This window comes from Theropithecus gelada, chromosome 1 (genome assembly GCF_003255815.1).
Source record: "Theropithecus gelada isolate Dixy chromosome 1, Tgel_1.0, whole genome shotgun sequence".
Classification (NCBI taxonomy): Eukaryota; Metazoa; Chordata; class Mammalia; order Primates; family Cercopithecidae; genus Theropithecus; species Theropithecus gelada.
The window spans coordinates 60,356,291-60,368,835 of NC_037668.1; the positions used below are offsets into that span (position 1 = coordinate 60,356,291).

General features: G+C 54.1%; 1 protein-coding gene across 1 annotated transcript in view; it reads left to right on the top strand.

Annotated features, from left to right (window-relative positions):
• Nucleotides 1–407: 407 nt before the first annotated feature.
• KIAA1522 (KIAA1522 ortholog) overlaps nucleotides 408–12,545 on the top strand; it is a 36,878-nt gene continuing 24,740 nt past the window's right edge. The window contains exon 1 of the mRNA XM_025395732.1: nucleotides 408–706. Coding sequence (XP_025251517.1) covers nucleotides 472–706 — 235 coding nt within the window. The 5' untranslated portion in view covers nucleotides 408–471. The remainder of the gene's footprint in view (nucleotides 707–12,545) is intronic.

Below are 12,545 nucleotides of genomic sequence, written 5' to 3' on the forward strand. Positions count from 1 at the left end.
CCTTTTCTGCGCCCTTCCCCTTCCCGTCCCCACCCCATACCACCCTCTTCCGAACGGACCTCCCGCGGTGCCCCCTGCGGGACTGAACCTCAGTGCCGCCCCCTCCCGGGCAGCCCCACGACCCGCCCTCTCGGGCCCCGGCTGGGGGCACGACCCCGGGCTCCCGGGACCCTCTCCTCGCGGGACCAGACCTCGCCCTCCGCCGGGCCAGGGGGAGGCGGGGAGGGGCCGCAGGCAGCGCCGCTCCCGCCCCGCGGCCGCTCCCGCCCCGCTTCTTCCCTCCCCGCCGGCCTGCGCCCCGCCCGCCGCCCGGCCGGCCCCTCCCGCGCCGCTCCTGCCGCCCGCTCTCGGCGCCCGCTCGGCCTCCGCCGCCCAAACTTTTCTCCGGGCGCGCATCCCCGGCGGCCGCCCCCGGCATGGGCGCCGCGCCGCAGGGGGCCTGACCCGCCGCCCGCTCCGCCCCCGCCTGCCATGGCGGCCCGCGCGCCCCCCGCCGCACCTGCGGCCGAGGAGCCGGGGAACCCGGGCGGCCCCCCGCGCAGGAAGAAGTCCCGCTCCGGCGCGTCCGGCCTCCGCCGCGCCTTCAGCTGGCTGCGGGGCAAGCGGCGCAAGAAGAAGGCGGCGGGGGCCGAGGGCGCCGAACCGGCCGCCCCCCGGGCCAAGAAGGCGGAGGACAAGGCCAAGAGGGCCAAGGGCAAAGGCCGAGGTAAGGCGGTCGGCACCTGGGCTGAGCGCGGGGGGGCGCCGAGGGTGCGGCCGCGGGGGCTCTGCCGGGGGTCCGCGCGCGGCGTGTTGGAGGGGGGTGACCCCCAGGAACTGGTGCTGGGGAGCTAAGAGGCCAGGGCTGAGTCCGAGCACCTCCACCCTGCGCTGCCTTCCGCACTTTCCAGACCCAGTCTTGCCTCGCTCTGAGGGGAAGGGACCCCCGGCCGGGCCAGGGATACCCTGGCAGAGCAGGAAGTGCTGGCAGCCCGACTCCAGGGCGGTGAGGCGATTCCCCCTCCCCCAGGCTCACCCAGGTTCTGCCCTCTGCTGAGTCAGGGGGTCAGAGACTCAACGCTGGCCTGTGGCCAATGGGAGAGACAGGTGGCCTTGGGTCTCTGGTGGGGACCCTCTGGGTCTGGAAGGTCAACCGCACTCACAGAGAGTTTCAGCTCCAGCTGGATCTGGATTTCCAGCCCCACAAAGGACCCCGCATGGAGCGCAGTGTGCCCTGCCTTAGCTTCTTAACAGTGCTGGCTTTTCCCACCTAGGCCAGTTTCCTCACGCTCACCTGGGCCAGGCCACAAACATCAACTCCTGGGGTAGTGAGCTCTCAAGGTGAACCAACCCGCCCCTCACCATCACTCCTTCTTCCAGCCCTGGAGAAACATGCCAGTGTCAGAAGTGTGCTTACAGATGGGGGAAACTGAGGCCCAAGCTCAATGGAGAGGCTGTACCTGGGCTGGGGTGGGTACTTAAAATTCAACAGCTAGTTCTCAGTCTTTCTGAATTTGAGCCCCTGGGCTCCTCCTCTGGCCTTAATGGGCAGCCTGAAAGCCGGGGAAGCCGACCTGGCCCATCCCTGCTGGGGTCACTTTCCGCTCCTTTCTTGGGCCTTCCCTCATTTCCCTGTTTCTGTCTTCCTTTTGGTGGGGAGGGCTTGAGTCTTTGCAAGCGGGTGGAGCTCCCTTGGGGTTTGCCGTCCTGGGAAGTCCACCTTTCCTAGACTGCTGCTGCAGTGCTGGAGGTGAGGAAATGGCCGGGTGTGCGGGCCCATCCCATTCTGCCTGTGTTTATCCTCCCAGTGTCCTTTAACCACCTCTTCTGGGAGAGTTAGAAGGAACACTTTAGGGGTCAGGAAGAGGGTGGAAAGCCTCTTGTGTGATTGTATCCGGCCTGATCTTCCTTTTGGATAAGGGCCCTGCTTCCCTGCGGCACAGCCACAAATAGAAGTGAGGGTGCTGAGGCTGGGGTGACTGGGCCAAACCCTGAGGGAGGATTGGATTTGGGTGAGAGATGTTTCCAAAGGCTCTGCAGTCCCAACAGGACATGGAGTCTGTCCCAGGGCTGCCCCACTGGGATTCAGTCTAAAGTCATCCCCATCTCATTCAAGAGGGCATTGCAGCAGGATGGATTGTGGTTAGACTGTCAGAATTGGCAGGCAGAAGCCTAGTGGACTAGCAGTGTATACTCCAGGGCAGTGGACCTTTTTCCTCTGGGAGACCAGCCTGGGAGGCAGGGGGCTGGAAAAGCTGAGCCTGTAGGTCACTGCTCCAACAACCTGGGTTTGGGGTCATTGGGTCAGTGGCCAGGCCTCCCTCTCGCCTTGTGTTTAGTATCAGGTGGCTCTGGGCTTTCTGGGCAGCATGTTGGCCTGATTTGAGCCCACGTGCATGGGCAACACCTCCTTGCCCCTGGCTGTTGTTTCCCCAGGTCTGGAGGTGGCCCCGGGTACGACTGGAGGAAGTCCTGTTCCCTTTTACTCCAGCCTCCTATTATTGCAATTGTTTCCTTGTCACCTGCCTGGCCCAACTTCTTTTCTGTTTATTAAGAGAAATAAATCTGATCCCTCTAATCTCCACTGGCAACGCTGGCCAGGAAGGGGAAGCCTGCAGAAGGCTTAACTCTTTCACGGAAAATGTTCAGAATGGAGATTGGGAGAGGTGGGGAGGAGAGATACACAGGAGATTCCTAGGAGGTCAGGGATTTTGCTGGGGAAGTCATTATTTCCTCCATTCTAATCTCTGGCTCAAAGACCTACAAGAGGCAGGTCTTGATTCCTCTAATCTGACTCTCCTACTATAAGATGGAAAAACTGAGCTTGTCATGGAGTTTTACCAGTCTTCCATGATTCCCTTGCTGACCTCACTACCCTGCACAGACTTAGAAGAAGAGAGGAAGTCTGACATTTATTGATTAGTCTGAATATGTCAAGATCTCACTTGCCGATGAAAAAATTGAGGCTCAGGGACAGTGAGTGACTGATTTGACCAAACTGGGATTTAAACTCAAATCATCTGCCTCAAAAATGGGGACTGTTTTCATGACTCTCCCAAGGACATAGAACAGCAGGTAAGACTGGAAGATCTTCTCGTTCAACTCACTTTACAGATGGGAAATGGCCCAGAGAGAAGTGAGGGAACTTGATAGAGTGGGGAGAGTATCAGAGTCAGGCCGATGAGAGTTTAAATCCTGGCTCAGCTACTATCAAGCGCCATGATGTAGGATGAGCAACTTCTCTGTGGGCTCCTTGACTCCACCACTGTCTTGTGGGGAAGAAAGGGGGAATCCTCTGGCTGGACATTGCCTTGATGGGGCTGTGACCTTTCTGTCTCACCCAGATTCTCACAAGAGAGCATATTAAAATTATATTAAAGCCTGGGTGTGGTGGCTCACGCCTCTAATCCTAGTATTTTGGGAGACCAAGGCGGGCAGATTGCCTGAGCTCAGGAGTTTGAGACCAGCCTGGGCAACACGGTGAAACCCCATCTGTACTAAAATACAAAAAATTAGCCAGGCGTGGCAGCGTGCACCTGTACTCCCAGCTACCCGGAAGGCTGAGGCAGAAGAATTGCTTGAACCCGGGAGGCGGAGGTTGCAGTGAGCCAAGATTGCACCACTGCACTCCAGCCTGGGCAACAGAGCGAGACTCCAAAAAAAAAGAAAGAAAATTATATTAAAGAGAAGTCACCATAGAAATGCAAGGGGTTGCTATGACTATGTTATAAGTTTAGTCACCTGAGCTCTAAGGACCCAGTCTGGAAGGAATGGGCTCTGGGCCTAAGAACAACTTTGCTTGGCTGGGCGCAGTGGCTCTCGCCTGTAATCTCAGCAGTTTGGGAGTTCAAGGTGGGTGGATCACTAGGTCGGGAGCTCGAGACCAGCCTGACCAACGTGGTGAAACCTTGTCTTTACTAAAAATACAAAAATTAGCCAGGCGTAGTGGCGTGTGCCTGTAATCTCAGCTACTCAGGAGGCTGAGGCAGGAGAATCGCCTGAACCTGGGAGGCGGAGATTGCAGTGAAGCGAGATTGTACCACTGCACTCCGGCCTGGCAACAGAGTGAGACTAGGTCTCAAAAAAAAAAAAAAAAAAAAAAAGGACAACTCTGCTGCCCTGGTCTGCCCCTCTCAAGCTACAAGATGCTGGCAGGTTATTCTCCCCTCCAAGCCTCAGTTTCCTTATCTGTAAAATAGGGATAATAAATCTTGGCTTTATAGGGGGCTTTCCAGGATCAAATAACCTAACAGACATGCAACTGCGTTGTGAACTGTGGAGCATGGTGCAGCTGGCAGCAGGTTTCTGCTGTTGTTATGCTGCTGAGGACTTGGGCATTAGTTAAGTTCACCGTGATCCATGTTTGGAAAACAGCCTGTGATGATGATGATGATTGAGGGGGATTCATAGAGGGTAGAGTCTCACCCTTGTCCCACAGGAGGACTCAGACATAAGAAAAAGTTCAAAAAAACCAAAAACAAACAGGAATCCATATCTTCCAGAAATATCACCTGGACTCTAGACAAGTGTGTGGGTAGGAAGTGTTTCTGGGACAGATGCCAGGACTGGAGCCCAGCAGATAATCAGGGGAGGCTTTCTGGAGGAGGCAAGCAGCCTGTGGAAGGAGGGCAGGGTCCTGGCTAATCTGAATGGGAAGAGAAGTAACAGGAAGGCTGTTATGTGCTATATATACCCTAGACAGGCATTTTCATCAAAGTCTTCCTATGTCCTTAGAGCAACCTGGGAGGTGGACAGTTATTACCATTTGTAGGTGAGAAAAAAGGGGTGAGAATAAGTAGCCCAAGGTCACTCAGCTTCATTTATTTGAAGAAGACATATTCTTTACTCTGTAGTGTCAGGCACTGTTCAAGGTGATGCGAATGCCGGAGGACCGGACGGGCAAGGTCCCCATCTATGTGGAAGTGAGGTTCACAGTGTTACAATGACGGAGCCACTCAGTCTGCCTCCAGAGGCCACGCTCTACAAAGAAAATTATACGATGATGGCTGTGTTTCTGACTCTGGAGGGGGGTGACCTCTCTAGAGTCTTAGACAAAACCAGTTTTGGGGAAAGGGGTATATAGTCCTCTTGAGGGTTTCTCTTGTGCAGTGGGCAGCGGCTGAGGGGTGGGAGTGGGCATGGCTCTGATACTGAGAATTTGAGAGCCACCCTGCCAGACCTAGCTGACTTAGCCCTATGTTAACTCCAGTCAGTTCACTGTGGCCTCTCCAAGTTCCCTCTGGCCACTCAGGGAGGACGGTCCTTTCATGGCGTGGAGTTGTGGAGAGAACCCTCAGTTTGAGTTCAGCTCTGTTGTATGACCTTGGGTAAGTCCTACCCCTCTTTGGACCAGACATGCCCTGTCTTAACAAAGATAGTTTTTTGTTTATTTGTTTGTTCATTTGTTTTTGTGAGACGGAGTCTCGCTCTGTTGCCCAGGCTGGAGTGTAGTGGCAAGATCGCGGCTCATTGCAACCTCTGCCTCCCAGGTTCAAGTGATTCTTCTGCTTCAGCCTGGGACCACAGGCACGTGCCACCATGCCTGGCTAATTTTTGTATTTTTAGTAGAGACAGGGTTTCACCATATTGGCCAGGCTGGTCTTGAACTCCTGACCTTGTGATCCGCCCGCCTTGGCCTCCCAAAGTGCTGGGATTGCAGGCATGAGCTACCGCATCTGGCCGACAAAGTTGGGGTTTAATGGCCTCTGAGACTCTTGCTAGTTCTAGGAGTCTGTGGGTTTGAGAATGGGCTGAGGGAGTAAGCCTGTAGGGGCTGGGGGCTAGGCATGGGGATGGGAGCTGTGTCCCTGTGTCCAGGAAAGGAGAGCTGACCTCCAGCCAGCCAGATAAGACACTGAGACCCAGTGGCCTGGATGTAATAGGAAGGTGGATAAGGTGGCCGGTGCAATGGCTCACACCCGTAATCCCAGCACTTTGGGAGGCTGAGGCGGGTGGATCACTTGAGGTCAGGAGTTCAAAAACAGCCTAGCCAACATGGCGAAACCCCGTCTCTACTAAAAATACAAAAATTATGGCCGGGCACAGTGGCTCACACCTGTAATCCCAGTGCTTTGGGGGGCCGAGGCGGGCAGGGATCACCTAATGTCAGGAGTTCGAGACTAGCCTGGCCAACATGGCAAAACCCCATCTGTACTAAAAATGCAAAAATTAGCTGGGTATGGTGACACGCACCTGTATTCCCAGCTACTCGGGAGGCTGAGGCAGGAGAATAGCTTGAACCCAGGAGGCGGAGGTTGCAGTGAGCTGTGATCATGCCATTGCACTTCAGCCTGGGCAACAAGAGCAAAAAGCTCCGTCTCAAAACAAAAAACAAAAATTAGCTGGGCGTAGTGGCAGGCGCCTTTGGGAGGCTGAGACAGGAGAATCACTTGAACCCAAGAGGCAGAGGCTGCAGTGAGCTGAGATCACGCCACTGTACTCCAGCCTGGGCAACAGGAGTTCAACTGGGTGACAGTTTCATTCAAAACTCAAAAGGAAGGTGGGTAAGAAGAGTCCATTATGAACAATGTCATTTCTGTCTGCTGAGGAAGGGGCCTAGATAGTTCCAAAGCAAAGTGAGAGTCAGGTCTCTGGGGTCGTGGGCACCTTGCCCTTCTGAGGTCAGGATGGTGTCTGTTTGCCCGTCAGTCAACACTCCATGTGTTTTCCCCTTCTGTGTCAGTGCCCGTGCTGCTTCTCCTGCCTGGGATATGCTCCCCTTCACTTTGCTATCCAGTGAACTCCTATTCAGCCCTCAGGGCCTGGTGTCAGTGTCATCTCTGCAATACTCCCAGGGGAAGTTATTGTCCCCAGACCCTAGAGCAAGGTGCTTAGGAGAGTTGGGGTTGGGCAATATATGCTTTTCCAGCCACTTTCTTCTTGGGTAAAGGGCACCTCAGTGTCCTTACCTGGGGCCTGGACCAATGTAATAGGGGCTGAGTTCCCTCTGCTATGGGATACCTCCGATAGGGGAGTGGTTTCCCCAGAGGAGTTTGGGGTTTCTCAAGATTGTGACATTTTGGCTTCCCAGAAATGTGAAAAATAAAGAGTGTGACAGGGTGGCTGCTGTGTCTCCCTCGGACCCCTGTGAGAGGATAGACATTGTTTTCTTTTTTTTTTTTGAGACGGAGTCTTGCTCTGTCGCCCAAGCTGGAGTGCAGTGGCGCGATCCTGGCTCACTGCAAGCTCTGCCTCCTGGGTTCACGCCATTCTCCTTCCCCAGCCTCCTGAGTAGCTGGGACTACAGGCGCCCGCCACCGCGCCCGGCTCATTTTTTGTATTTTTAGTAGAGACGGGGTTTCACCGTGGTCTCGATCTCCTGACCTTGTGATCCGCCCGCCTCGGCCTCCCAAAGTGCTGGGATTACAGGCGTGAGCCACCGCGCCCGGCCTGACATTGTTTTCTTAGAGTCCAGACGGGAGAGGGAGCCTCACTCACTTATTTCACAAATATTTCCTAAGTGTTATATACCAGGCACTGCCCTAGGGATGAATAAGAGACAAAGTCCTGGGCCTCATGAACCTCACAACGAGTGTGTGTGTAGGGGGAAAAATATGCCGAACAAGTAATTAAGCGTTAAAAAGTGTGATAAGAGGAAGCACAGCAATCTCTAAGGGAGGTCAATGATGGCTTCCCCAGGGAGGTGGCACTTGAGCTAAAATGGAAGGATGAAAGGAAGCTGGGATTGAAGGGTTTGTGGCACTGGCGTCAGGCAAGGCACATGCTAGGGGCTTGGGACCAGCTGGCTATCTGGGGTTCCATGGGATCCAGGGATTGCTGTACCTCACTATTTTGAATACCCAAAGGGCAAAGACTGGGTTGACAGACACCCTGGCCAGCACAAGGCCTGGCTAAGTGGCCTTGGGTGATAGGTAATGCTCCAGTATGGGCCCCCAGAGATAGGCATCTCTGGATCCTAGACTCTCAGAGCTCATGGCCTGAGATGTCATAGGGAGCCCTCATGGTACATACAGATGGGGCAGCTGAGGCCCAGAGGAGGAAGTGACTTGCTCAAGTTCACATGGCCATCTAGTGTCAGAGGCAGAAGAAAAGCCCACACTGTCAGGCCTTCAGCTTCCTCACTCCTTTGTTCAGACTTCAAATGGAAAATCCCGTCCCAGAGAGGTGCCTCTGCCAGGGGTGGGAAGAGCTGAGAAGGAAGCAAGGCCAAGGGAGTCTCCCCTGCCCTCTCCTCAACATCTTCAGGGGCTCCTTCCAGCTGTCTCGCCCTCACCCTTCTCTTGGAAATTCCCCTTGGGCCTGAAAGGGGCTCTCAGTCAGTGTGCTCTCTCCACACTGTACCCTCCCTGCAGTCCCTGAAGCATGGCTCCTAGCCAGGGTTGAACTGTGGTGGCCAAGCCCTGTGACCCCAGAAATCTGCATTCTCTTGTCAGCAGAGGGCAGAGTGAGAGCCTCCCCTCAGCACCTGCTCCTTGGAAATCTCTCTCTCTCCAGACCCTCAAAGCTGTTTCAGCTGCTCATGGCCTGTCACATGTTAAAGAAAATGAATAAGAGGGACCATTGTATGTTATTTGGGCCACAGTGAACATGGCGGGGTTAGAGGAACAGGGACACACACCTTCCTTGTGCAGACCCCAAGGCCACCTCTAGCCCGTTGGCAGACTTGGGGAAGTCAGCCAAGTTCCTGCAGCTTCCTAGGGCAAGAGGAGTGAAATCTCTGTCCGCCTCCCCCATCGTTAGTTATACCCCACTGTACTCTATGCCCTTGTACTCTACTGTCCTGAGGGGCTGATTCATTAAAGGACTGTCAGCCCACTCACAGGGTGCCCAACTCTGTGCTTGGCATGGAAGGGGCGATAGAGACAGCTCAGCCCACAAAGGATTTAAACCCTGAATCTTGTAGCAAAGTGCGTGATTCCCAGGAGGCTCCTGGTGAGGAGAATACTAAGTGAGGCCTCCTGTCTGCTTAGGACACCCCGTTCTCCAAGTCTAGCCAAGTGAGGTCTTCCCCAGCATTTTCTTTTTTATTTTTTGAGACGGAGTTTCGCTCTTGTTTCCCAGGCTGGAGTGCAGTGGTGCAATCTCTGCTCACTGCAACCTCCACCTCCTGGGTTCAAGCGATTCTCCTGCCTGAGCCTCCCGAGTAGCTGGGATTACGGGCACCTGCCACCATGCCCAGCTAATTTTTGTATTTTTTTCTTTTTCTTTTTTTTTTTTTTTGAGACAGAGTCTTGCTCTGTCGCCCAGGCTGGAGTGCAGTGGTGCGATCTCGGCTTACTGCAAGCTCCGTCTCCCAGGTGCATGCCATTCTCCTGCCTCAGCCTCCTGAGTAGCTTGGACCACAGGTGCCTGCCACCACGGCCGGCTAATTTTTTGTGTTTTTAGTAGAGACGGGGTGTCACTGTGTTAGTCAGGATGATCTCGATCTCCTGACCTCATGATCTGCCCACCTCGGCCTCCCAAAGTGCTGGGATTACAGGCGTGAGCCACCGCGCCCGGCTTAAATTTTGTATTTTTAGTAGAGATGGGGTTTCACCATGTTGGCCAGGCTGGTCTTAAACTGCTGACCTTGTGATCTGCCCGTCTCAGCCTTCCAAAGTGCTGGGATTATAGGCATGAGCCACTGCGCCCGGCCCCTTTTATTTATTTATTTTTTTGAGACACTCTTGCTGTGTCACCCATGCTGGAGTGCAGTAGTGTGATCTCGGCTCACTGCAACTTGCGACTCCCAGGTTCAAGCAATTCTCCTGCATCAGCCTCCCAAGTAGCCAGGACAATAGGCACCCGCCACCATGCCCGGCTAATTTTGTATTTTTAGTAGAGATGGGGTTTCACCATGTTGGTCAGGCTGATCTTGAACTCCCGACCTCAGGTGATCCGCCCGCCTCTGCCTCCCAAAGTGCTGGGATTACAGGTGTGAGCCACTGTGCCCAGCCTTCCCCACCATTTTCTAAGAGGGTCACGAGGCATTCCAGCTCATTCTTGTGGTTCCTGGAGTTCTGGTCCATATGTCTTCCATACCACCTACTTCTTCCCACCAGTCCTAGCCTAGCCTCTCCTGTGTTCTTGGCAGTGGGCAGTACTCCTCCCACAGGATCCTGGAGCTAGCACTGACTGCAGTGAAAGTATTTATGCGCTATCATCACTACCTCCGTCAGTATGCAAGCGTCACCGTTGCTACTACAGCTAATCTACAAGCCCCACCATCTCCACCTCCACCAGTTTCTATTAAACACATAGGTGCACCTACTATGTGCTGAGCCTGGGGTTACTAAGAGGAGTCAGACAATCCCTGTTCTTGAGGAAACTGTTCTGGTTGGAAAGGCAGATACTGAAACTCTTGTCTGAAGGCAAGTGCCGGGATGGTGAACATGGGGTGCAGGGGAGCCCTGGGGTGTGATCAGTACTGTATCAGAAGGCAGCACTAATGTCTGTGGGGCCTTCAGTAAGGAAGCACTGAGCTGGGGGAAGAAGGGGTACAAGGAAGACTTCATGGAGGAGCAGCATGTAGAGCAGGGCATTGAGAATGAAAAGGCACCTTTCAGGCCAAGGTGGAAGAGGGGATGGCAGATGTGAAGGCCTGGAGTTGTGTGCTGGAGGGTGACAAGCAGTTTTGTGTGGTTGTAGCTCTGAGAAGGAGGAGATTCTCATCTCAGAGATGAGGTCCGAGATGAGGCTGAACTGGTAGGCGGGGGCAGCTCCTCCAAGGCTTCCTGTGAAGGCCAAGGTACCTGCCACACTTCAGACATCCTTTGAGCCTCTTCACATACCTGTCCTCACTTAATTCATGCCAAGAAATTTAGACTTTACCCTGGGGTATTCCCTCTGTGCCCCCGTACTAACCGTCCTTTTTATGGGCTCCAGTTTCCCTATCTATATAAATTCAGGGAATTAGCTAGCAGATAGCTTTGACACTAGAACCGTTTTCTCTGTGCAGAGTACACGCAGCTTGGTACACATTGTATGCTCAATGAATATTTTCTATGGGTGAATAACTTGCCAGCCTTTCAAGGACTGCACTGTTGTCAACCTGAGACTCTAGCAAGACAAGGGCCTCAGAGAGAGTTGGGTTTAGCTTTGACTCTCCCATTTTGCAGGGAGGGAAGAGGGTGTGCTGGAGCCATAAGAGGCAGCACAGTGTAGTGGAGGGGCTTGTTCCAGTGGCAGGAAGGATAAGCCATGTGGGGCCTACAATGGAGGGCTCTAGACTTCCAGCCCAGTGCTCTCTCTGCTGTACCATGCTGCCTCTAGTTGGAGAGACAGGGCAGAAGTTATGGTAAAGAAGAGTCATAGCCCAGGCAGTGGGGCCCTGGGCAGGTCCCTCAGCACAAGGACACCTGTGATGAGGACACAGAGGTGGGGCCCCGGGCCTGGGCCCCAGGCCCCAGATGAAAGAAGGCTTTTCATCTCTCTGTCTTTAATTTTTCACTCTGTCGCCCAGGCTGGAGTGCAGTGGCGCAATCTTGGCTCACCGAAACCTCTGCCTCCCAGGTTTAAGCAATCCTTCCACCTCAGCCTCCCAAGTAGCTGGGATTACAAGCATGAGCCACCATGCCTGGCTAATTTTTTGTGGTTTTAGCAGAGATGAAGTTTCACCATGTTGGCCAGGCTAGTCTCAAACTCCTGACCTGAAGTGATCTGCCTGCCTTGGCCTCCCAAAGTGCTGGGATTACAGGTGTGAGCCACAACACCTGGCCTTTTTTTTTTTTTTTTTTTTTTTTTGAGACGGGGTCTCGCTCTGTCACCCAGGCTGGAGTGCAGTGGCCGGATCTCGGCTCACTGCAAGCTCCGCCTCCCGGGTTCACGCCATTCTCCTGCCTCAGCCTCCCGAGTAGCCGGAACTACAGGCGCCCGCCACCGCGCCCGGCTAGTTTTTTGTATTTTTTTAGTAGAGACGGGGTTTCACCGTGTTAGCCAGGATGGTCTCGATCTCCTGACCTCGTGATCCGCCCGTCTCGGCCTCCCAAAGTGCAGGGATTACAGGCTTGAGCCACCGCGCCCGGCCACACCTGGCCTTTTTAAAGAAAAACACCCCCCCCACACACACACACATATTTTGAGACAGAGTCTTGCTCTATCTCCCAGGCTGGAGTGCAGTGGTGTGATCTTGGCTCACTGCAACCTCCACCTCCTGGGTTCAAGCGATTCTCCTGCCTCAGCCTTCTGAGTAGGTGGGATTACAGGTGTGTGCCACCATGCCTGGCTAATTTTTGTATTTTTAGTAGAGATGGGGTTTCACCGTGTTGGCCAGGCTGGTTAAAAAAAATATTTAACAGGCCGGGCGCGGTGGCTCAAGCCTGTAATCCCAGCACTTTGGGAGGCCGAGACGGGCGGATCACGAGGTCAGGAGATCGAGACCATCCTGGCTAACACGGTGAAACCCCGTCTCTACTAAAAAAATACAAAAAACTAGCCGGGCGAGGTGGCTGGCGCCTGTAGTCCCAGCTACTCGGGAGGCTGAGGCAGGAGAATAGTGTAAACCCGGGAGGCGGAGCTTGCAGTGAGCTGACATCCGGCCACTGCACTCCAGTCTGGGCGACAGAGCGGGACTCCGTCTCAAAAAAAAAAAAAAAAAAAAAAAAAAAAAATTTCAATTATTTTTTTTT